Raw genomic sequence first — 26183 nt, forward strand, 5'->3', positions numbered from 1 at the left:
GCTTTCCTGTAGTAGATTCCCAAATATTTGTTACTTTGATCTGGTCTTATGACAAGAATAAAGACCATCAGAAAGCATGAAGTCACTTCTGTTTTACAGCTGCTTAACTGTCACTGTACCACACAACCACATGTAAGCACATTCTTCCCGCTGAGTAGCATAGTAGTTTGCAAATGTTAATCAGGTTTTAAAATTCCATTTGTCATAGAGAATGGGTTATGACCCAGTAATTTTAAAGGCTCTTTTTGTGCATTGGTTAAGAGCTACGACTGCTAACGAAAAAGTCGGCTGTTCAAATCCACCAGCCGCTCCTTGGAAACCCTGTGGGGCAGTTCTACCCTGTCTTCTAGGGTTGCTCCGAGTCAGAATTGACTCAACAGCAGTGGGTTTGTTTATACTTTTTGTTTGTAATATGCAGTTCTGATTTTTACAGGGAAAACACTGGAGGAGCAGGGAGTGACACACAATGTGAAGGCCCTGGTGCTTGAACTGAAGCAGTCTGAAGAGGATGCGAGAAAGAACTCCCAGGTAGAGGAAGAAGAACAAAATGAAGCTGAACTAAAAGAGAAAAGAATGCAGAGGACCAAGAGAGGACTGGAAATACTGGCCGAGAGAGGTACACAGACCTTTCGCTGAGTAGTTAAAGTGTGTAGTCAAAGGTGACGGTGAGTCATGAAGCTGTGAGGAGTTGTCATGTGTCTCTTTGATTTTTTTCCTAAACAGTCTGATGTTCTTAAGGTTGTCTCTTCCCTGCTCTTTAACATTGAATAGTGAACTTCATTTTGGTTTTGTTGCAGCTGAGATGGTGGTGGATCCAGAAACTACCCCTTACTTAGACATAGCCAACCAGACAGGCAGATCAATCAGGATTCCCCCCTCAGAGAGAAAAGTAAGTACTGTAAGAAGGTTATGGTTACTTCTTAGATTTGCCGTCAGAACTAAGGTCGTTTTCTAGTTATTTTATTGTGTAATGCCTTGAAGGATTAAGGAAGTTTTCTGTCCTGTAAGTCTTGTAAGCGGAGGCTGTGCCATATCATCAGCATTTGGACACGTGAGTCTCGCTGTGGTTCTCAGAGAGTAGTACCAAATGCTTTGTCTTGCTGTCCTCTGGCAGTGATGTTAAGCACACCCAGGGCGTGACCCACTGCCTTCAGGATAGCTGGCTTTCTTTCACAGCGGTTGGTTTGGTTGACTTATTTTACTAGAGGGCCGTGTCCCCTAGGGTTGTATCTGAATAGGGGGCAGTGGTGCTAGGTAGTTTGGGGAGACTCTGCCAGGTGATTCTGATTATGTCCCCCTTTCCCAGCTATTCTATAATTTTGGTAGGTAGAAGGTGGTTTCCTCTTTGAACATAACCAAAAGGTTCTATAGTTTTGGTAGGTAGAAGGTGGTTTCCTCTTTGAACATAACCAAAAGGGTCTTCATAACAGGGTTCTACAGCTTGGACCTTGAGACCAGTTTCTGAGCTGAGGTCCAGTAGCTTCTTCTAATGAAGAGCTCTAAGGACTGTGGGCCAAGTTAATTTCAGTAATGCTGTTTTTAAAGCACAGCTTTGAGTCAGCTTTGCTATGTGGATTATTCTGTTTAAAATTAAGGTTTAAAGTTAAGTTTTAATAAGAGAACTTTATAGCAGTAGCAATGGTGGATTGATGTTTATTTTTCTAAAAATGTTGATGATTCTTTGCCTGTTGCTATTTTATATTAAATAATGATATCCAGATCTTTTTGGAAAACCTTTACAAGATTGAATTATATAAAAATTCAAATCTAAAACAAATTAATGAAGTTAATTTTTTTTTTGATCAGCTTTTAAAAATTGTTTTGGAAATACTGTAATGGACAAATACTTCAGATCAAATTTGATAATTAAGAGTAGAGAGTGGAATGCACACTGTCTTTACAAAGGGTACAAGCATTACTGGCTGCTTTCTTGCAAGTCACGTCTGACAGAAGACTGGGAGGTGTAGAGTTAGCGGGTCCTGAAATCAGCTGATGGAGATGACGGGCAGGTGCTGGTCGTGTGACCACAGCAACTACGTTAAATTGAGTGTTTTGTTTCAATGTTTAAATAAAATAAAGACTTAATTTTTTTTCCTTAATTTTGGCTTTTAGATTTGGTTGTGATCTGCTTTATTTTGGTTTTTTTTACTTTGTTAGATTTTTAGAATTAATATGCTTTTAATATAATTTGGTTTCTTATAATTTAAAGTGATTTTTTTAAATCCGTATTTTCTCCTAGGCCCTTATGTTAGCTATGGGATATCATGAGAAGGGCAGAGCTTTCCTGAAAAGAAAAGAATATGGAATAGCATTGCCATGTCTGTTGGACGCTGACAAGTATTTCTGGTAGGAACTTTTGTATTTGCTGAGTACCAGTTTTACGGAAGATGGCCCAGAGTCTACACAGCACCTTCCCTCCCCCACTGTACACATCAGACTTCAGATTATCACCTGAGACAATGGTTCCTGTGAAATGGTGGTTATGGTGCAGACCAGTTTGGCAATTGTTTCTTCCCTTCGTATTTCTAATTGATCTGCCTTCCCTGTAAAGAAAGTTTTTTACAACAAGCATGTAGGATATCGCCTCTTTTGTGTGACATGTTGTTAGCTGAACTAGGCATTATAAAGTTTCCATCAGCTTTTCACCTAATGGTTTTGTGTGGACATTGATGATCATTCCCCAGGCCATTGTATTAGAGGCTACAGACGGGTGGTGTTTCATTCCTTCTGCATTTGCTAGCTGGGATTCTTCTATAAAGAAATATTTTTCCTCACCAGATATTTGGTTATGCTGAGGTACAGTTTGTGTAGGAAAAACAGGATGAAATGCTTGGTTCTTCCCCTTCATTTTCTTGTTTTCAGAATAAATGAATTGCTTCTCTTAACATCCTCCAAAGGTGACCAATGAGGTTTTTTTTTTTTCTGAAGTATCGGTGTGAACTCATAGATTTTAACACATGTGATGTGTTTCAAACCTCAGTGCTTAAATTGCCCATCTTTGGCAGGCAGGTGGCTCCTGCGTCGCCTTGACATGATCCTGATAATCTTTGTAGTCTCTGATCTCTGGTGGCCAAAGGTGTTCCAGACTCATCTTGGTGATTTCCTGTCGTCTCAGACTGGGAATCAGAAATTTCCCCGAGGATTCCTGGTTCCTCTCAATGGAAAATGGTATTTAGATACTATAATTCTGGCATACTAAACATTTGAAAAATAGACTTGATATTTGAAAATGGTTAAAAGTTAACTTTAGAATTTCATATTTTGGTGAATTCCCAAGGTTATTACACCGTATACTTTAAGAAGGTGAATACAAATGTTTGTAGTATGCCGGCAACATGGGCCAGGTCCTTTGGGTTTAAATGAACAAATCCCAACTTAAAACAACTTAAGCAAAAAGGGGATTTGTTATCTCATATTCGGGAAGAGAGGGGCAGAGGCAAAGCTGGGATGACTAGAGTCAAGGACTTGGTGCCTCTAGTGTTCTTGTACTGCAACTTTGGCTCTGCTATCTAGTGTTGTGTTCATTTTCTCCACTGCAAATGGTGCAGGTTGTGAGTTGTGTCCTTAAAATTCAGGTAGAATTTTCCATTCCCTTCCACAATCGTTTCTAGTTTTTTATCGTGGAAAAGTTCAAGCACATGTAAAAATGGAGCCTTCAGCAGTTATCAAGACATGGCTGATCTTGATTCATCTGTGTGAGCCTTTCTTAAGCTTTGTACGCTGGACAAGCCCTTGAAGTAACTTTAAGGTCTTCAGGAACCCCTGAATAAAAGTAACTTTCTCTTTAGCTCATGGTATAGTAATATGTTCCCTGAATGGTAGATACAATAATCCGATAGTAATGCTTTTTTGAGTAGAGAATTGTCTTTTTCCTGAGGATATGATTGGTCTGGCCAATTTACTGGCATACTTTTTGTGTGGTTTCCTCCCTTTCTATAAAGAATATCAACTCTAATGTAAGGCAGTAATGTAGGTGCAGGAAACTTCAGTTATTTCAGTTTCTTTCTTATTTGATTTTGCTTTCTGCCTTCTCCAAGTAGGCTAAAAGTCTCATCCCACTTTGTATTATATAGAATGCTAATAGCTTATTAGTGTCTGGAGGTATGGCATGTAGTATGAACAAGAATAGTTTTTTTCCCTATTTAAAACTAAAAATGCAACTTCCACTTTTGGCCAAGGTAGCGTAATGACTGGATTTCTCATCTCCTGAAACAAAACATTGGAAAAAACATGTGAAACAGTGGTTTTCAGGCAGTGCAGAGCAGTGATCCCTGAGATAGGGGAAACAGTGTGAGCCCTGGGATTGCTCCAGTTTACTGCCTAGAGAGAGCTCCCAGTCTGCAGTGCAAGGAGGGGAAACCCGGCCAGAGCCTCATGGTCTCTTGAGTTGAGGAGATGGAATTAGGAATCCAGGAGGCCTAGATGCCTAGTGTTTGCAGGACAGAGTACTTGAGAGGACTCAGAGCTGTCAGAAGGAGTACTTCAGAGATCTTCAGAGGTCCCCTTTGAGTTTTCTGCTCAGTAATGACCAGCATGTGTATGTGAGGAAACTACCCAAGGCTGAGAGAGACATCACCCAAAAGAAGCAGAAACTTTCTCAGAGCTCACAGAGGGCCAGGAACGGTTTGTCTTTCAAACTACAGTGGAAAACTTGGTAATTAAAGGGCATTGGTTAGAGTACCCAGAAGGGTATTGCCTCAGTAGTGGGGCTAAATTAGTCCTAGGCTAAAGGCTTTTCTGGTTCTATGTAACAAAAGTTAAAAGCTGGCTCAGAAAGAATCAAACTATTTTCAGGTAACTTCATCCTGGACAAAGTTCAATAATATTTATAGCAATATAAAAATACCCAGCTTCCAATGAAAAATTACCAGGCATGCAAAGAGGCAAGAAAATAAAAGCCATAATGAGGAGAAAAATCAACCAATAGAAACAGATCCAGAAATGACACAGAAGACAGGATTAGTAGACAAGGACATTAAAAACAGGTATTATAACTGTATTCTGTATGAGCATGTTAAATGGAAACATCAAAGGTACACAAAAGACCCATATTGGACTTTTAAGAAATGAAAACTATAGTGTCTGAGATGAAAAGTACATTGGATGAGATTAACAGCAAATTAAACACTGCAGAAGAGAAGATTAGTAAATTTGAAGACAGAAGTAGAAACTGTCCAAAATGAAACAGAGAAAAAAGATTGGAAAAAATGAACAGAACATCAGCTGTGGGACAACTTTAAGCGGCTTACTAAATGTGTAATTGGAGTCCCTGGAAGGGAAGAGAAGGGGAACAGAACGAAAATTTGAAGATACAGTGGTCAATATTTTTACCAGTTTGATGTGGACTATAAACCCACAGATTTAAGAACCTTAATGAACCTCAAGTACAAGAAACCTGAATAAAACTACATCAAGGCACACTATAATCCAATTCCTTAAAACCAGTAATAAAACTAAAAATGACTTTTTAGCCAGCCTTCCTTGAAAAAAGATTAGCTTAGCTTTCCTTTTCTTGAAAATAATACCTTTATTTTATACAAAATTCTAAACTTATAAGGCAGACATAATAAACTTCTTTTAAATAATTGGCTTAAGCCCAAATGGGATATTTCTAAAGGTAGGCTTGGTTGGTTTTATTTAAATTAAGATTTTAAATTTATTTTAATTAATGTTTTCAATGTGAAAATTCACTAACAATGTTGAATATTAAAGCTACTAGTCATAAGCCAAAGCAGCATTAATAAATGTGTGGTCTAAGACCAATTTTATACCAGGCTTTAAGAAAGCATTTTCCTGAGTGACATGATTAGACTCAAATATAGGTCTCATAGTTTTGAAATAATTAAACGGAAGTGTTGATTTCTTGGTCTCTTTTATAGGCCTATGTGTGCATATTTTTGACACCAAAAGAGTGAAATACACCTCCTTAAAGCAAGACCTGCACTCGTTTCTTTACCGTACAGTACTGTTCGGGTCGAGCTTGAGATAAACACGTTGATTTTATTTTCATCTGATAGAAGGTGATTTCCGTCCACGCTCTTGGTGCTCATTAAGCGAGAAAGAGCCTGCTGACGTGTGTAAGAAATTGAAAACTGGTAAAATGTCCATTGCTCTCCTGTAAATGATGGGAGAGTGTTCTGCCATAGAAGTCAGAGTGTGTCCAGAAGCAGATCAGTAAATGTCATCTGGAGTGTAAGATCAGACCATAGTCTTCTCTCAAAGTCAAGTTTTCAGACTGAGTAGAAGATTCAGAGAAAGTGCCCTCACCCAGTCGTGTGTGTGTGTGTAAATCATGGTGTATATATTATAGAACATTCATAAACAATAGAAATTTTAAAAGAAAGAGACAAATAAAAACTCTGCTGTATTTCTTTTGTGCCCCCGTGGATGGTCTTGTGTGTGCCCTGGAGTGCCCACTTCGGAAACCACTGCTGTGGAGGGCAAATGGCAAATCACATGCCTTTTGGTTTTTCTTTTTTTCAGAGCAGATTTTCATAGGCCAGTTGGGAAGCTTGAGGGCATGTGGACTTCGTAGTTTTATACAAGAGTAGCCTTATTTTTAGTAGAACGCTAGTGTATGTTAACGTATAATGTGTGGTAGCAAACGTTTCCCTTATTTGAGTGTTCAGACCTGAGATCCAGATTTGCATTTTGAATTTTCAATGTAATCACAATTTAAAATCAAAGTGAATAATCTTGATGTCCATCTTTGTCACCACTTCTTTCTGGACCAAACTGACTTCTGTTTATTGCCTTGTCTTTCCTCTCCCTCTCTCTGTACTTGGGTTCAACCTGCTTCCACAGCTGGAAAGTAGCATTTAGCCTCCACATGGGCCCTCAGAAATTAGCTAGGCATTGAAACCTGGTGTCTTCTGGATTTTTTCCCCCCAGCTTGAATGTCATTGAACGTGATTGCCAGGTCAGAGTCTTCATCAGTTGAGGCCTCTTGGTGAATAGTGAGTTTTGTGTGTGCCTTTTTCCAGCAGAGGTCCTTAACCTTGGCTGAACATTGGAATCACTTGGGAGATTCTAGAAATACAATTCAAGGCCCCACCCCCAGAGATTTTGGTTACAATTAGTCTAGTTGGGGCCCCAGCATGAATATCTCTCAAAAGAAAAAAAAAAAAGATTCCTCACGTCCAGGTAATTCTGATTTGCAGTCAGGGTTGGGACACTTGCTTTGAGGCAAAATCTGCCCATATTTGCTGAGCAGCTCTGACCTAGTGGCCCAGGTCTCCACTCCCTGCCAAGGCCTCTTTACCAGCATAGCAAGGGTGGGGGTGTTGTGTTTGTGTGCTAGGGTAGATGGTGTTAAGGTGCTGTTCCTGAGCCCCAACTTCTTTTTTCCCACTGAAGGGATGCAGATTATATAGTCCTGTCACTGACACTGGGGATTGTGTTTCTCTGTTTTAGATTAGTCTGTCCTTGAGAATACACCAGTGCCTAGAAAAGAATTCCAGTCATTCACAAAACGATCTATAATGCTGATTTTAATGGCGATCCTTCCTTTTTCCTTCACAGTGAGTGCTGCAGAGAACTGCTGGACACAGTGGATAACTATGCAGTGCTCCAGCTGGATATAGTGTGGTGCTACTTCCGCTTGGAGCAACTGGAATGCCTTGACGATGCAGAAAAAAAATTAAACTTGGCCCAGAAATGCTTTAAAAATTGCTATGGAGAAAATCATCAGAGACTGGTCCACATAAAAGTATGTTCCTGTAACTTGTTTTGTGTGTTGTTGAATTCATTTCTAGAATTGATGTTTATTCCTCTTAAAGGATTTAGACTACTGCCAAAAGGTGCTTTTATTTGACAATAGTGTATAAAGTGTGCTCTTTTAAAGCTATATTACATTTTAAAAGTGGTTGTTAAACGTCTTTTGTCCATGCAGTATTTAACCCAGAAGAACAGTTTTCTAGTCACAGGACCCCAGGGGTGGTCACCCTCAACCAAAGGGAAACCGGTGACCTGTCAGTGCCCTGTGGAGTCTAACGGAAGATTGAAGTGCAGGAAACAGACATTTGTCTAGTAGCAGTTTACACGGATGTGTCACAGCTCAAGAGCTGGGACTTGAATAAGGATTTTTCTGAGGTGCTGGCAACAAGTCACCAAATTCTGCCTGGAAATTGCAGGGCAGCATAAGATATCCCTGGTTTTGGTTTTTGCATACTTCCCTACTGACCAGAAGGTCGCTGACCTGGGTGTCTGGGGATTAGGAATACTACTTGGCCTCTGTGGAGACAAAGGGACCTACAGATGTGATTATTACATTTTTTTTTTTATAGTTCGAGGTAAAACAATTATCCTTTTCCCTTTTCTCATTTTAGGGAAATTGTGGTAAAGAGAAGGTATTGTTCTTAAGACTTTACTTGCTTCAAGGTATCCGAAACTATCACAGTGGAAATGGCGAAGAGGCTTGCGAGTATCTCAACAAGGTAACCAAATGAACACTCCAAAGTTGTTACCATTTTCTCCTGCTTTTTATTTCTGATACCCAGAAGTGTTTTATAAACATAATAGTTTGTGGTTTATGAGAAATGTGTCTCTCTCTCTCTCCCTCACATTATTATAAAGAAACCTCAAAACCCAGTGACTTTGATTAGGTAAAAGCTATTGCTCTCGCCTCTAATAGTAAAGGTGAGCCAGCCAGGCCGCAGAGCAGGAGAAGAGGGTCCAGGGCAGCCTCCTCAGAGAGATGACCAGGAGCTGGGCCACCACTTCCGCCCACATCCATGGGGCTGGACTTTACCACCCACCCACCTGCAAGGGTGTGAGGGCTGGACAGCCAGGTGCACAGCTCAAGTTCCAGGGGTTAATTACAGTATTGTAGAGGGTAATGGATACTAGTCCCTGCTATAACACCCAGCCTGTTTTCTCACTCTCTGTCATGTATGAGTTATGTGAGCACAGATAGTGTTGTTTCTCTCCATTTGTACTAGTTGATAACAGGTCATATTTAGAGATTTTCTCTAAAATCTGGCACACCCTAATTCATTTGGGTACAGTCTAAGTTCTTCCAGCTTTAGCTTTACATGGAGCCTAACATTCCTATAGTGATAATGACCCTTACCTTTTTCCCTTTTTTTTTTTTTTTAGGCACGTCAGCTCTTTAAGGAGCTATACATTGATCCATCAAAAGTTCATAATTTGTTGCAGCTGGGATTCACGGCACAGGAAGCCCGGCTGGGCCTGAGGGCATGTGATGGGAATGTGGACCATGCAGCCACCCATATCACCAACCGCAGAGAGGTACTGGGACCGGCCGGGCCCCACCTGCCTGAGGCTCCGCCTTGTTCTTTGAGTAGCTTGTGAAGCTTGAGGCAGGTAGATTTTATCTTCTGAGATGCCTTAGTTTTCTTGAGTATGCAAGAACAGAAAAAGATCATCCCACAGTAGGTATTAATACCAAGGAGTTTTTTTTGTTTTTCAAGTTTCTAAGTCAGATTTAATTTAATTTCAAAGAAATCTGATTTTCTGTACTTTACGAAGCTAATAACAAGGAACTCTGTCACTGCGATATGGGAAATAAGGAGAAACTTGTCTTTCTTAAATACATTGATTATTTGGCAGTCAGTCTGTTTAGTTTTATTCCCTTTTATGGTGGCAGGTAGCTCATTGGCATGGTTATGCACACAACTGTCTATCTCTTTTTTTTTTTTTAAATCATGGCATATTCCTGGAAACTATTGTGAAGACGACTGTTTTTCCATGAGAATGTTGTGATAATTTAGAAATGTGAGTCCAATCATAGGAACAGTTAGCATAATGTTAGGAAACCAAAGGCACAAAACTGTTGATCATTTAAAACATTCAGAAATAAGAACATTATAAAAGAGTTACGGAGAGAATTTTGGAGTTGGAGGGAGCCTTAGCAAACCCAGCGTGCCAGTTTTACAGTGAAGTAACTGAGGTCCGGAGAGAATGATGGGATTCTTAGTGGTAGAGCATTGTTTATATTAATACAAGAAGCTGGAAGTAGATTTTCCCACAGGTCCTTTCTAGCTGTAAACTCCAGCCATAGAAGTCTCTGGAATCTCCCCAATATGTATTCTCTCCTTTTTCCCTTTTTGCTCAGTACCAGGGTTAACCCTGAAGGAGAGCAGCAGCCTGAGGTGGTATTTGGAAGGGGCAGGAGAGCCCAGTGTGCTGGGTGGGAGTAGATTTCTGCACTGATTACGTGGTGGTCAGTCCAAAGGGTGTTCAGGTTCCTCTGGCTGTGTTAGTCATCCTTCTCCCAGTCTGCCCCAACTGGCTTCCTAAATCATGTTCCACTGGGTCTTGCTATAGAAGTCAGTGAGGAGGTAAAGGCACAGGCTATGAAAAACTAAATTCTGTGTGTTTGTATTTTACGTAGTCTAATTTAGTAACAGCATTGACAGGGAGACACCAGAAATTGAAGCTGGATTCAGGAGAGGCTGTGGAACAGGGATGTCGTTGCTGATGTCACATGGATCTTGGCTGAAAGCAGAGAATATCAGAAAGATGTTTCCCTGTGTGTTATTGACTGTGCAAAGGCATTCCAGTGTGTGGGTCATAACAAATCATGGATAACATTGCGAAGAACGGGAACTCCAGAACACCTGATTGTGCTCATGCGGAACCTGTACGTAGACCAAGAGGCAGTCATCTGAACAGAACAAGAGGATACTGTGTGGTTTAAAATTGGGAAAGGTGTGTGTCAGGGTTGTATCCTTTCACCATACTTAGTCAATCTGTATGCTGAGCAAATAATCTGAGAAGCTGGACTATGAAAAAAAACTCGGCATCAGGATTGGAGGAAGACTTGTTACCAAACTGCAATATGCAGACGACACAACCTTGTTTGCTGAAAGTGAAGAGGACTTGAATCACCTACGGGTGAAGATGAAAGACTGTAGTATGGGTTATACCTCAACATAAAGAAAAGAAAAATTCTCACAACTAGACCAATAAGCAACATCTTGATAAACGGAGAAAAGATGAAATTTGTCAGGATTTCATTTTACTTGTATCCACAATCAACACCCATGGAAGCAGCAGTCAAGAAATCAAATGACATATTATGGTGGGCAAATCTGCTGCAAAAGATCTCTTTTAAAGTGTTAAAAAGCAAAGATGTCACTTTGGGGGCTAAGGTGCGCCTGACACAAGCCATGGCATTTTCAATCACCTCATATGCATGCCAGAGCTGGACAATGAATAAGGAGGACCGGAGAAGAATTGATGCCTTTGAATTATGGTGTTGGCAGAGAGTATTGACTATACCAAGGACTGCCAGAAGAACAAATAAATCTGCTTTAGAGGAAGTACAGCCAGAATGCTCCTTAGAAGTGAGGATGACGAGACCTTGTCTCACGTACTTTGGACATATTAGTAGGAGGGACCAGTCCCTGGAGAAACCTGGAGGGTCAGAGAAAAAAAAGAAGACCTTCAATGAGATGGATCGACCACAGTGGCTACAATAGACTCAAACGTGGCAGTGGTTGTGAGGGTGGCGCAGGACCAGGCAGTGTTTCGTTCTGTTGCACGTAGGGTTGTTCTGTGTTGTAACTGACTCGATGGCACCTGACAACAACAGTTCAGTTCTAATAGACAAGCAAATATTGCTGCTATTGCATTTGTTACTTGACTATTATTTGATTATAAGATTTTATTAGCATTTGGAAAGCCAGTGTTTTAAAAAGAGATGGTTTGAAAAATAATTTTCAGTATAATTATTCCTTACATTTGTATAATACTTCCTAAAACATCCTCACAATCATGACATCACTCAGTTCTGCCTGTGAGCACCTATGAGGCCCCTGGGGCAGAAAATTCTCATTTTACAAATGAAGAAACTGTGGCTCAAAGACTGACTTTTCTGGGGTCAAAGCTGTAGTGAAAACTTCGCTTTTCTTGTACGCTTTCCCTGTCCTCTATGAGACGAAGATTTGATTTGTTGCTACAAAAGCTTCTGAAGAGCCAAGAGAGATAAAAAAAGTAGTAAAAGTTGCCACTTCACTTCTGTAACTTTGTAAGGAAAAGTCAGTATTTTAAAAATACAGTGGAGTCGTGTCATATAAAGATAATGCGTGTAGTATGGTTGACCCTGCTCACTCTTCTATTCAGTGGGTGTGTATTAGTTGGATACTTTTGGCTAAAAGCAACAAAATACCCAATTCAGACTGGTTTAAACCAAAAAAGAAATTTAAAGGCCAGAAGTGGAATAGATTTTAAGATTACTAGTTGATTCGGTGGCTTAACCGTGTCACTGAGGACATCGTTTCTGTCTCCGCCCTGCCTTCCCCTGTGTTACCAATGTCATGTGATCATACCAGGAGGGGATAGAGTGCCCAGAAGCATCAGTGAGCATCCTTGGCTTCTCACCATGAACCAGTCACCGGCCAGGGTAGTGCCACAATCTGATTGGCTTAGGCCTGTGGCAGGAGAGAAGGGATTACCCTCATTAGTACAGCCCATTAAGGGCCTACTTCTGGAGCTGGCCAGTCTCCCAAGCCTTAGAGAGGGGTGGGTGAACGCTGGGAAGACAAACACCGTGTCCCCTAGAAGGTAAACTTGGGTTGGAGCCCAAGATGCTAGCTCTAGGTGTGAGCATCATCTCACTGAGCCGAGTGTAATATATAATTCTTAAAATCATTTTTCATGCAGCATGGCCCTGAGTACAGGCCAATTTCTCACTTGTTGGAAGAAAGCGAGCCTGAAGAAATGGGGTCAACTATGGTGCTGACATACTGATGCTGTGAGAGTCGGAGAAGCAGCCTCCCCGGGAGGTTTTCATGGGTGACTGTGATCATCCACGGCCCTCAGCCCTGACCTAAGAGACTAGTTCGCATAGGAGATCTGACTTTACGTATCCATCAAATATTTCAGTACCGTACTCAGTCATTTGGTTTATTTTATTTCTCTAACTCTGTTATAAAGAGGAGCAATCAGAAAGTAATTTCCTCAGAATGTTTATCCACCTGATTAAAAGAAACCTGGCTTAGACAGCATTACTTTTGTGATTAAAGAAAAAATGTTCTTTGAGGCGCCGACTTTGTGTCAGCTTTGTGTTGGGTATGCCTGAGTCCTGTGTCTGCTTGAATGCTATGCATGTTTCTTAGCCTTTTGAAAAATGGAAGAAGCTGTGATTGAAACAGAGGATGGGGCAGGCTAAAGGCATCTTACCTGGGGTCTGTGTGTGAGTAGAGGCATGAAAGTCAAAATGAGCGATACTTTGGCTGGGACTACAGCAAAGAGTAATTTTGTAGCTGGATAAGGTCTGCTTAGAGGCGCTGGGGGTTGAAGAGTTGAGTGTCAGAATGTCAGGAGTAGGTGGGTGGGACGGCCAGTCCTGTGCTGTGCAGGAGGGTGGGTGGGAGAGACTGGCCCCTCAGAGACGGAGGACTCCTCCGGGCAGGCAGCGGGGGAGGCTCAGTTGGAGCCCAGGTGAGAAGGCAGTTCTGGCAGTGCTGTGGCTCACCCAGTTAGGTTCTCTGGAGTTTTAAACAGGAAATGACAAGCTGTTTTCAGCTGTCACTCGTCAGCCAGGTGCTTCTGCGGACCCTGTGCGAATTTTTGGTTCCTCGGTGATGTTTCCTTTCTTTCCCTAAGTGATGAAGTCACATTCTCACTGTGAGGAAGAAGGTAGAGGGCCACTTGCTTGGGCTGAGCCCCGAAGGCAGGAGACACAGAGGAGTAGATGCCTGAGAGGGAACGGTGTTTTCCTCCCAGCTCCTGCACTCAGGGTGGGGGCTCTTCTCCCCAGGAGTCCCTCCCGGGAAGGACCCGGCAGCCACCAGGGGGCGCAAGAGCCCCCCCCCCCCCCCCCCAGCTCCCTGGCCGTGCTCAGACCTTGGCAGGCGTCTTAACTTCTTGAAAGATTTCTGTTTCCTCATTTGCAAAATGATGAGGTTGGATTAACTTCATGGTTTTGAAACGTTTTCTTTTTAGCAGCAGTTTCATGCAGTGCCCCTGTTTAGAAAACAAATCCAGAGCTCTTCCGATTGGGGCCGGGTGGGTGGTGGGAAGAGGCTAGACCCCCCGCCGGCGTTCCTAGGCTCCTGCAGCACCAGGTATCTCCAGGAAACAGGGTTGAGAACCGTGGGTTCAGATTGTCTCTGATGCCAGCTCACTTTACGATTTGGTGGGCTTCACATGGAATGCTTGCCCCTAGGAGGCACCTGAGACCTTCCTACTGAGAGCGTCAGAGGGTCCGCAGCAGGCGCCAGGGCCCCGCCCGCAGAGTCCCATTGGAGCAAGAGCCCAGGGGGTGGGCGAGAGGCCGAGAGCCGACCCCCCAGTGCAGGGGCTTTTCTCCTCCCCTTGACTTGCACTGGCCGGCCCTCCGGAGACGCGCTCAGGTACCCAGTAGACCTCTCCTCACCCGCAGCACGCAGGCTGCTTGACTGGGGGAATAGGTAAAGAAGGCTCACCACTCTGCCTTCTGTTTTGCTTTTTGCTTTGTCTGGCAGCCCCAGGAGTCCTACAGAGCATAGAATTAGAAGGCTTTCTGTGACATTTCAGTCTCTAACTCAGTGTGACTTTGCTGTTTTCCTAAAGGAATTGGCCCAGATAAGGAAAGAGGAAAAAGAGAAGAGACGACAACGCCTGGAGAACATCAGCTCTTTGAAAGGAATGGGCTACTCCACACAGGCAGCCAAGCAGGCCCTTCGCCAGGCCAGTGGGGACCTGGATGGAGCCCTGAGGGTAACCCCTAGCCCCCGCCCACGCCACTTCTGTACCAAGCACCCTCCTGCTGCTTTTCTGTATAGGTAGCTCACCAGGGCCCTTCTTGGTTCATGGAGCGCATGACTGGGGGCTCTTAATTCCTCTTTTGAACCTAAGGGTCAGTGTTCTTCATTCTCTCACCTAGTTACAGAACCAGAGTGGCGGGCCCTGCTGGGAGCCTGGCCAGCCCTCCCTGGCTAGGGACACGCCACCCCTCCACAGTTCAGTGGAGCCCACCAGAGAAAAAAAAACTGCTGCCGAGTCTATTCTGACTCATAGGGACACCATAGGATTTCTAAGGCTGTAAATCTCTAAGGAAGCAGACTGCCGCATCTTGCTCCCGAGAAGCTGCTGCTGGTTTCAAACCACTGACCTTTTGGTTAGCAGTCAGGCCCTTTAACAACTGCGGCACCAGGATGGAGCCCATAAGAGCCCATAGGCAGGACTTTTTGTCAGATTTCGGTTTGTAGCAGAAATTTGAATAGTAAACAGGCAGGCGTAACGTCCACAGTGGAGGAAGAGGGCATTGTGTTATACTTAAGCTTCCACTGTTGGGAGAATGGTAATTAACATTTTAGTATTTTTTTAATATAATTTTTTTGAGTTAAAATTTTTATTGAATATCTAGCTTTATTTACTTATTTTGGAGCCCTGGCAGCACAGTGGTTAAGCTTGGCTGCTAAAGGTCGGCAGTTCAAATCCACCAGTGGCTCCTTGGAAACCCTATGAGGCAGTTCTCTGTCCTGTAGGGTTGCTACGAGTCAGAATTGACTTGACGGCAACGGGTTTGGTTTTTTGGTTTTGATAGTATATGGTGGCAAAGGAGCTTTTTAAAAAAATCAGCAGAAATGAAAAAACTAGTTGGGATCCAGATTACTAGTAATGTTACTTGGGTCTGTTTCCTTTCCAAGTTTTGTTCAACAAGCATATTAAATCCGTGATGGGGACAGGTGCTGTGCCGAGTGCCAGCCAGGTGATGTGGGGACAGTTTCTGCCCTCAGGGACCCAAAGGATAGTGGGCAGGGAGAAAACATGGTGAGACAGGGCTGCTAGGGTCGAGCGAGGGCGGGGTGGGGTGGGGGAAGGGTTTCAGGAGTAGGGGCCTGGGGTTGAGTAGCGAGGGTATTGGGAGTTGGCCAGTAACAGTGGGAGGAGAAGGCTTAAGGCAGCAACCAGCGGGAGGGGTTGGAGGTCTGAGAGGGCAGAGGTACCGGAGGAGCTGCTCAGAGTCCTTGGGGCTGAGAGTAGGTTAGGAGCATTCTGGGGGCCTGGCGGGGGCCAGAGATAGGGCCAGGCAGGTGGACAGGGCCAGGGTGGCAAGTGCCATCTTATTTGTCCTGCTCGGGAGTTCACATTTGACCCTGCAGGCAGCTAGGAGCCAATCCTACCTTTGTCCTTTATATGCTGCCCTTTATATGCCTGTTCCACGCCTCAGAAGGCTACATAAGTCAGGGTTGTTTTTTCTTTTTTTGGTTTTGTTTTAGTTAATAGACTTTATATTTTAGAACCATTTTATGAGGTTTACTAACAGAGCAGATAGTGCAGGGAGTCGTCCCCCCCCCACTGCCCCGTTTTTCCTGGTAACGTCCTTCCCTCTGTGGTGTGTTTGTTACTGTTGGTGAGCCCACACTGATGCCCTAGTATTAACTGAAGTCCGCGGTCTGCAGAAGGGCTCACTCTGTGCTGTACAGATGTGCGACGCCTTGTGGCCACCTTACACTGCAGGCAGAGTAGGTCACTGCCCTGAAGGTGCTCTGTGCCTCTGTTTTTTTAAATACATGTTTTTAATTAAATTTTTTAAAATTTGACTGTCTAGTTTTATTTATTGTGTTGGAGAAATATGAAAGAGGTAGGAAATTCTGAATATCTAGAGGGAGGGATGGGGCTCAAAACTCGTTTTTAGTTATATGAGTAGTGCGTAAATATCTGCTTATTGTAAAAGAGTCAGCCGGTGTGGAAGTGTTTAGTGTTATAAAGGAAGTTCCCCAAAAGGGTTCTTTAAAGTTAGGAGTAAGTGTTGTGTGGCAGAGACAGGAAGGTCAAATGAAGTGTGTATCCCCTGCCTGACATTTTCAGCCTATAGGACACGACGTCTTTGAAGGATAAGCGTACACTGGGCCGCCCTGACCTGCTTAAGAACCCTTCCTGTTCGTAGCTCCTATAACTTGTGGCCCCTGAGTCTGAACTCTGTTTTCTTGGGGCACTTCTCCCACCTGCTCTCTGCACCTTGTCCCTTCATGCTTCCTCAGTGCTGATGTTACCTTTTGCAGGAAGCCTCTTTGGACAGTGGCCTCCCTGGCCCCCTGCCTGGGTGAGGTGTCCCTTTTCTCTGCATCCATAGTACCCTTTGCAGAGCCCCTCACGATGACCTATAACCAACTGCTGGTCCTGCTAGTTGACTGAGGACGGGGATGTGCCTGAGTAGTGGGTCACAGGTGCTCAGTCTTCATGATCAGTAAAGGGTATTCCTGTGTGTTTCTAGATTCTTCTCAGTAATCCCCACATGTGGTGGTTAAATGATTCAGATCCTGAACCCAGCAGTCCTCAGGAAAGTCCTTCCCAGGAGAATATTAACCAAGTAAGTAAGCATGCACTGTGCCCTGTGGGCTTGCCAGCCTCACCTGTGGGTCTGCTGGGGTTGCAGGGCTGAGTGGGGGAGCTGAACTTGTGGTGTCGTAGCTCTGGGGGCTGCCCTGGAGGCCACCCAGGTGGGCGGGGAGGGGCAGGAGGTGCGTCCTGGTCCTTGGAGAGCAGGGACAATGAGAAGGCAGCTTTCTTCTTTCTTGAGGGTTTCTCCTCTCTCTTATGCACACCACTTTGTACATCAGCCGACTTTTCTCTTAGCCCCATTTCTCTGCCCGTGACCTTAAAGGAGGTCACAGTTTCTCTGAAACACTGTCCAGCTTTGTGCCTGGAGTGATAAATGGATGCTTTTGCTAGCCCACACCCACAAATGAGTATGCCTAGTCCATGTCATGGCTTAATTAACGGTAGTAGTAATTAGAGTTTCCAGACACTTTTCTCTCAGCCTCTGTGGTTGGATCCTGTTCCTGAGATGACTGGGCGCTGATCTGTTTGGCTCAAGTTTTCCTAGATCCTTTCCAGCGGCTTCAAACCCATATTGGTGCTAAAGAGTGATGTGTAGAGAAAGGGCAGCGATGTGCGTGGAGTGAGGCTGTCCTTACTTTCTGTGGGTGACGGGTGTTGTACTGGACCAGAGGTCAGGCCAGCACTGGAGGGCTGAGGTCGCTGCCACCCTCTGTGTCCCCCCCAGCTGGTATACATGGGCTTTGATGCCGTTGCTGCCGAAGCAGCGCTGAGAGTGTTCCGGGGAAATGTCCAGCTGGCAGCCCAGACCCTTGCGCACAATGGCGGGAATCTTCCTCCTGACCTGCAGCTCTCAGCAGAAGATTCTTCATCAACGCCATCCACATCCCCTTCCGGCTCTGCAGGTACGTCTGAAGTCTCTGAATTCCGCGTGGGGAGCGGTGTTCCCTGTGAAGTCAGAGCCTGACGTATCGAGAAGGCGACCCAGCAGGGCCAGTGTGACGGGGTGGTCCGTGCAGCCCTTCCGTGAGTTTTTCTTCTCTCCTTCTCAGTTAACTCACTGCTGCAGTGCTTTATTGTAGGTACTTCTAGTGGCTCGACAGATGAAGATATGGAGACAGAGGCGGTCAACGAAATACTGGAAGATATTCCAGAACATGAAGAAGATTATCTCGACTCAACCCTGGAAGATGAAGAAATTATCATTGCAGAGTACTTATCCTATGTGGAGAACGTAAAGTCTGCAGCAAAGAAAGACTAAACGATGGACAGAGATAGGTACTAAAAGTTTCTGCTTATAAATTCTATCATTGTGAACAGTCTAAGCAGATCTTGTTTTCTTCTTATTTTTCATCTGCTTTTGCCACAAGAGTAATTCCTACTTGGGTGTGGGGCAGGCGAGGAGCAGCGGTGAGGGGTCCTGGCCGGTAATGGGTGGTCGTGGGGAAACAGCTGCCTCCAGCCTGACTCTTGCTGTTTCTTCTGCCTTCGGGTTCTGTGCCCCTCACTCCACCCTCCCTGCTTGGCTTCTTCTCACCCAGAAATGGGACGGCGCTGGGGCCAGGTTGGTGCTGGAGAATGGGGTGGTCACTGCCGAAGGCCTTCAGGGGCAGGTTATGGAGGGAGTGTGTCCTGGGTCTGCTGCCTCCCCTTCGTCCTGTCCAGCCTTCCTGCCCGCTGGGGCCCGCGGTAGATTCTGCTCCTTGTTCCCATGGTGCAGCCTCTCCTTGTCAGCCCCACAGCTTCCTGCCCACCCTTACCACCTGCCCCTAAAACTGACCTTTCAGTCTTCAGTCACTCCAGGCACTTAAAACATTGCTTTATGCTCTTTGTTATAGTAAAATACGCACTTGAAATATAAGGTTGAAATTTTGAGTTTATTTAAAATTGCTCTTTACAAAAAAAATCTCATTAAATGGGAAAGTCACGAATGTGAACCAGAGCAACTACTGTTCTTGTTTGTTTGCTTTGGTTCAGACCTTCATTCTCTCAGGAGGTAGACATAATGGTTTCTTTTTTTTTCCAATATTTTACTGTGGTTTCGGTGAAGGTTTACACAGCAGGTTAGGTTCCTGTTGAACAATCTCTACACAGATTGTTCGGTGACATTGGTTAAATTCTTCAAACTTCTTAGAGTGAACAGTTTTAGATTCTAGTTGTCAAAATGAGCTCCTTGCTAGGTCAGATGCCTCTCAGGGATTCTGATACCTTTTCTCCAAGGCTTTGTAGGTTTTGGTATATGTATTACAGAAGACTGTTTCTAAGGGTGTTAAATTTTCAGGGCACAGGTCTGCAGTCTCACTGCACCACGCATTCCCTAGTAGATGGGAGTTAAGTGGAAATCAGCTCCAGCACCTAGGACACACTGGCAGCAACCAGGTGCTGAATGAATCAAGTGCAAGATTTATTACTGAGCCCACCTGCTCTCGCAAAAGCCACTGGAAGCCCCTATGGCTGAGGGCAGAATGTGCCAGACTGTTGCTGTCAAAGGGCTGAAGTAATTCAACTTTTTCAATTGAAAAAGTTTGGGTGGGTGGAAATCTTTCCCTTTTTTTATTTTTATAATGTGTTTTATTTTTGTTGTTGATAATATACAGAGCAAAAAATACACGAATTCAGCAGTTTCTACATGTACAATTCATTGACATTGGTTACATTCTTCGAGTCGTGCAACCATTCTCACCCTCCTTTTCAGAGTTGTTCCTCCCCTATTAACATAAATTCTCTGCCCCCAACGATTCCTCTGTAATCTTTCCAGTTGCCCTTGTCAATTTGATCCATATACCCAAAACCCATTGTCACTGAGTCGATTCCAACTCATAGCAACCCTATAGGACAGAGTAGAACTGCCCCATACAGTTTCCAAGAGTGGCTGGTGAATTCAAACTGCTGACCATTTGGTTAGCAGACAAGCTCTTAACCACTTTGCCACCAGAGCTCCTGATCCCAGATAGATAGATCTGAAAAGTGCATAATGCTCAAGGCAGACGTTCTTTACTAGTTAAGCCAAACTATTATATGATTTTAAGAAGACTTTAAGAGATATTTTCGGTTTAAGGTTTAAAGATTATCTCAGGGCAGTAGTTTCAGTTCCATCCAGCCTCCATGGCTCCAGAAAGCCTGGGGTCCATAAGAAATTGAAACTCTGTTCTGCATTTCCCCCTTTTGATCAGGATTCTTCTGTAGAATCTTTGATCAAAATGTTCAGTAATGGTAGCCGGGTACCATCCAGTTCATCTGATCTCATGGTGAAGGAGGCAGTTGTTCATGGGGGCAATTAGCCACACATCCATTTCCTCCTCCTATTCCTGACTCTGCTTCTTCCTCTGTTGCTCCAGGCGAATAGAGACCAATTGTGCCTTGGATGGCCCTTTGCAAGCTTTTAAAACCCAGGTACTACGCAACTAACTAGGAGGTAAACAGAAGCACTGAGCATGTTACTAGGCCAGTTAACTGGGATGGTCCAAGAAACCATGACTGCAAACCTCCAAACCAAGGAACGAAATCCCATGAGGCGTTTGGTTGTGTATAAGCAGCTTCAGCAGTTACTCTTTTTTTTTGTCGTTGTTGTAAATATATCTCACAACTTTGCCAGTTCAACTTTTCGCAGGTGTATAATGTACTGATAGCAATTACAGTAATCGGCTGTGCAACCCTACCCTTAATCATTGCAGTTTTTCCATCACCGTAACCAAAACTCAGTACTCCACAGGCCATAACCTCCCTTCCCTGTTCCCTCCCACCCCTGGTAACCACTAATAAACTGGTCTCTCTACATTTGCCTTTTCTTGTCTTTTTATACAAGGGAGGTCATGCAGTATCTGTCCTTTTATGAGTGACTTATTTCACTCAGCATAATGTTTTCCAGCTCCATCCATACTGTAGCATGTATCAAGACTTCGCTTCTATTGGCTGAGTAGTATTCCAATGTATGTAAGTACCACATTTTGTTTATCCATTCATCTGTCTGATGGGTATTTAGGTTGTTGCCACAGTTTGGCTATTGTGAACAGGCTGCAGTGAACATTGGTGTACAAGTCTCTCTTTGAGTCTCTGCTTTCAAGTCTTTTGGGTACATACCTAGTAGTGGAATTGCTGGGTCGTATGGTCCATTTTTAGTTTTTTAAGGAACCGCCACACTTTTCCATAACGGCTGTACTCTTTTGCTTTCTTGCCAGTAATGGGTAAGGATTCCAATTTCCCCACATCCTTGCCAACATTTTTTTTTTTTTTTATATTAGCTGTCCTAGTGGGAGTGAAATGGTATCTCTTTGTGGTTTTGATTTGCATCTCTGATGACTAATGACACTGAGCATCTTTTCATGTGTTTGGTGGCCATTTGAATGTCCTCTTTGGTGAAATGTCTATTCAAGTCCTTTGCCCCCCCCCAACTTTTTTAATTTGAAGATATTATCTTATTTTCTGACTTAAAAAAAATTATTTTGTTGTTGTTGTTGACAATATACACAGCAAAAACCAGGTCAACCATTTCTACATGTACAATTCAGTAACATTGACTACATTCTGTGAGTTATGCAGCCATTCTCATTCTCCTTTTCTGAGTTGTTCCTCCACCCTTCACATAAATTTGCTGCCCCCTAAGGTTTCTATCTAATCTTTCAAGTTGCCGTTGTCACTTTGATCCCATAGATAGCTCTTAAAAGAGCATAATGCTCAAAGCAGACAATTTTTTACTAGTTAAGGAGAACTATGGTTTTACGACTTCAGGGGATATTTTTGGTTTAAGGTTTAAAGATTATCTCAGGGCAATAGTTTTAGGGGTTCATCCAGGCCCCTTGGCTCCAGAAAGTCTAAAGTACATGAGAATTTGAAAATCTGTTCTGCATTTTTCCTCTTTTGATCAGGATTCTTCTACAGAATTTTTTATCAAAATGGTTAGTAATGGTAGCTGGACACCATCCAGTTCTTCAGGTCTCATGGCATTATGGATTGAATTCTGGCTGCCCAAAATAAGTGTTGTAAATCCTAACTAACCTCTGTGCCTTTGGTTATAACCCCATTTGGGAATGGGTTTTTGTTATGTTAATGAGGCAGGATTAGTGAGGTGTGTATCCTGAGTCAGTCTCTTTTGAGGTGTAAAAGAAATAAAACAAGGTATTGAAGCAGAGATGGCTGAAGAGAGATGCCAAGCCACATGCAGGAGCAGGAGTCAAAAAGATGACGACTTCCCTCCAGAGTTGATAGAAGGCCTTCCCCTAGAGCTGGCACCATAAATTTGGACTTCTAGCCTCCGAAACTGTGAGAAAATAAATTGCTATTTGTTAAAGCCACCCGTTTGTGATATTTTTGTTATAGCAGCACTACATAACTAAGACATATGACAAGGGAGACAGTTGTTCATGGAGGCAATTAGCCACACATTCCTTACCCTCCTCCTGTTTCTGACCTTCTTCTTCTGTTATTCCAGGCAAATAGAGACCAATTGTGAAGTCTTGGATGGCCTCTTGCATCTTTTCAGGTGTTTGCTGGCAATTTGAATGTTCTCCTTGGTGAAATATCTATTCAAGGCCTTTGCCCATTTCATGGTTGGTTTGTCTTTTTGTTGTTAAGTTGTTGAAGTTTTATATATATTTTGGTTATTAGATCCTTGTCAGGTATATGGTTTCTGAAGATATTCTCCCAGTCGGTAGCTTGTCTTTTCACTTTTTTGGTAATGTCTTTTGATGAACAAAAGTTTATAATTTTCATGAGGCCCCATTTATTTTTTCTATTGCTGTTTTGTTTTTAAGCAGAGGCACAGATGGAAATAAAAGGTGGAAAACGTATTAAAAAATTGTCAGCCTAACTTTGCGGTAAGTCGCTCAAATTTCTTAATTGTTTCAAGTGTTGGAAATGCTGCTTGAGCTAGTGGAGTGTGAGCTTTGTGAAGGAATCAAATGAGTGCCCCAAGAAGCAGCATGGGCCTCTGCTAGGGAAAGATCTGCCTAGAAAGCCAAGCTGGGAGTTGATGGTGGGGGCACAAGACTGCCGGGGAGGGGAGAGCTGCAGTGCGATCTGTCTGGGTCCCCGTCAGCCCTGGGAGCTGCAGGGGAGCCAAGGTGAGAGAAGGCTCTGGGCCTTGTTTGACTTGCGAGAACATCCAAGCTGGATTTCGTGCCTGAACTGAAGCTTGCAGCTAACAAATAACCATTCTGGGCTTGGGCCAAGCATAGCTTCTACCTTTCTGAATGATTTTCTTCACGGAGATGGAAAAGCTAGGGAGGCACAGCCACACCAGCAGGTCCCTGTCTTTGTTCCATGTTCTCTTGAGGAGATGGAAAGAGAATCCCCTTCCTGGAGTGACAGAATGGGCTCTGGTCTTCCCAGCAGGAGCTGCCCTCTGGAGGTAGTTCTGGACATATACTATGTGTGAGCAATGAGCAGAGCTCTACAGCCACCTGTCCACTTAAGTTGGGAGACTCAGGTTCTGGTCCTGGCTCCGCCTCTAACTAGTCATGTGAAACTGGCTAGGCAGCAACTGTTTGTCACTCCTTGCTCTGTAGGGCTACTGAAGAATCAAAGGACATTTGTGATGAAAATGTGGTTAAACTGGAGGGAGTGTGCTGAGGCTGAAAATAAGAGAAGCCACCACAGAGGAGATGGGCCTTGAAGAGGACCTCCTTGGAGAGTCAGGAGAGAAAGAACATTCCAGAACTGGGGCAAATGAGGAGATAACGGTGGTAGGGCATACTGAGTGTGACATATTCATGGGGTCACGGGGGTTGTTCTTGACCCCTCAGAGGGTGTGTGTTGGGAGCAGAGAAGACTGAGGTTGGCTGGGTTGTCGAATGCACTGCAGAGCATCCTGAAAGGCAGGTGGGAGTTCAGATTTGAGTGGCAGAGTGTCGGAGCCACTCGAGGGTTTTGAGTAGGACAACAAGATTGACAAGGCCAGCTATGAGGCTGTTGCAGTAACCGGCTGTACCTGACACTGATCACTTCTTGTAAACACTGTCTGTTCTTGGCTTTGGTGACACGCCATATGTTACTCTTATTTTCCCACCGTACTCCTAAATAGCTTCTTGTCCTTCTTCCCCTAGCCAACCAAATGTATCAAAGGCAAAAACCATGGCCATCTGATTTCTTTACAGCAAGGTGACTGATGTGGCTGGAGAGGTACCCAATTTAGGTTTAGAGGCTCTGACCATGCTGAATAGACTTCTCATGGGCTTGTGGCGATCTAGAGAGGTGATGAATATCTGGTCTTCTTTAAAGCCTCCTTGACATCAAGCAAAGGCCTCTGGGCTGCCGAAATAAAAAGTATCTCAAATTTATTATGCTTTGTAATTGCAAAATAGAGGTTTATGTTTCCTGCTCTTTCTCCAGGAGAGGCAGGGTGGACAGAACTGAATAGTTCTCGTAGACTGTGCATTCTCTGGTTATATAAGGGGTGTAAGGTGACGTCTGAGCAAGAGCTGTTGAGAAAGAGTGCAACATTGCCTTTAAAAGCAGAGGAGTCTCCAGGATGTGAGTGTGGGTTTAGGCCCAGGACTGGTTCCCCTCGAGAGTGTTCACAGGCAGGTGCTTAAGATGGTTCCGCCTGACCTTCCTGAAATGTCACCTCAGCTTTTTCTTAGGAAGCTCCCTTCCCGGAGGACCTCCTGCAGCCACAGCCACAGGCCTGTAGAAGAGCCACTGGCAGGCGGCAGGGCCTGGCAGCCCCACAGGTCGGTCCTGTGTGCTAAAGTCACACTCAGGTAACAGTGAACGTTTTGCAGGCTCTCTACATGGCCTTCCCTACAGCCCAGCTTCCCTGGAGGCTGCTCGGATGGTGGAGCAGTCCCAGGTGTGTGCCGCGGTCATACTGACCACGGTGCCCATACTGTACCTGTTCACCTGGGCTGGAGGGGCAGCCACCTCCCCTGGACCTTAGCACTCCTGGGCCTTCTGAGGAGCAGGTGAGACCTGTCCTGCCGCTTCTGCTTATCTTGCTGATGCGATGCTTTCTGCACCCCTGAGATAGTAAAGTGTACATTTCTCCACATGGAGAGCTGCGTAGGCCCCCCAGACTTGTCTTCTTAGCCATCCTGAGCTCTCGAGGATCTCTGGCAGCTTCTCTTCCTGCACCAGGAGGCAGCCCAGGCCTGGCACAGGGCGTTGTGGTTGCAGGAAAGGGGCACCAGCAAGGGTTTGATGAGCTGCCCCTCAAGTGATAGGAGGGGCTGCTGAGGGAGGCTGTGGGGGTAGAGCCTGTATCTCTAAGGCCTGAGCCCACTCCCCCAAGTCACTGCCATTGCATCTTGTGTAGGGTGTGTATCTCCATGCTAGCACAGAGCTGGCTACTGGATATGTGCTGACAGAGGTCCCTGGGACACCGCTGAGGTGAAGTGGCTACTACCCTGGTCTTCCTACACCAGATCCTACCAGAAGAGACCCACTCTTTGCTTCATGCCAGAAAATAATGGGAGCTCCCAAGCAGAGAGTGATAGAATTCCTGTTACTGTGGAAACAGGCCAGCCCAGGCAGGGTGTGGACTCCCCTGAGGCCCCCAGGGGAGCCAGAGGTGGGACCGGAGGCCAGGCCTCTACTGTGTTCCTGGAACCCCTCCTAAAGGAAGCAGAGATCCAGTTTTGTTGGGGGGGGGGGCGGGGAATACACCACATCAAAGAGCACTTTTAAGCAGGTGTATTTCAGCTCTCTATAAACGTCCTCCTGACAATTTGCCAAAATGAAAACATGAGTTTGGCTCAGTGGATTTTGTGAAAAATGTCCCCATCTCCTCTCAGCAGGAAAGAGGTGGCTTCATCGGAGTTCAGGAGCTTGGGTGTTGGTGGTTTCCACAACCACGATGCAGCTCTCTGGCTGGTGATCCTGCATTGGGAGCATCCTGGGTGTGACAGATGACAAGGCCTGAGGGCAGGAGCCTCTAGCAGAAGGGGGTGAGGAGGAAGAGAGGGAAGCCCTAGGAGGGAAAGGGACAGAGGGCCGAGGCAGTTTCCAGGGGAGTA

The 26183-nt window shown here is 44.5% G+C and overlaps 1 protein-coding gene across 3 annotated transcripts in view; it reads left to right on the forward strand.

Annotated features, from left to right (window-relative positions):
• The window catches only part of NUB1 (negative regulator of ubiquitin like proteins 1), a 37065-nt gene extending 16055 nt beyond the window's left edge, over positions 1–21010 (forward strand). For 2 of the 3 annotated variants that reach the window (XM_064275058.1, XM_064275056.1), the window contains exons 6-15: positions 434–616; positions 798–889; positions 2240–2346; positions 7522–7708; positions 8328–8435; positions 9097–9249; positions 14521–14667; positions 17171–17266; positions 17963–18140; positions 18318–21010. In XM_064275058.1, the coding sequence (XP_064131128.1) occupies positions 434–616; positions 798–889; positions 2240–2346; positions 7522–7708; positions 8328–8435; positions 9097–9249; positions 14521–14667; positions 17171–17266; positions 17963–18140; positions 18318–18496 (1430 nt within the window). In that variant the 3' untranslated portion in view covers positions 18497–21010. The remainder of the gene's footprint in view (positions 1–433; positions 617–797; positions 890–2239; positions 2347–7521; positions 7709–8327; positions 8436–9096; positions 9250–14520; positions 14668–17170; positions 17267–17962; positions 18141–18317) is intronic. The other variant, XM_064275057.1, reaches the window with a different exon arrangement.
• Positions 21011–26183: the final 5173 nt, after the last annotated feature.

This window comes from Loxodonta africana, chromosome 22, assembly GCF_030014295.1.
Source record: "Loxodonta africana isolate mLoxAfr1 chromosome 22, mLoxAfr1.hap2, whole genome shotgun sequence".
NCBI lineage: Eukaryota > Metazoa > Chordata > Mammalia > Proboscidea > Elephantidae > Loxodonta > Loxodonta africana.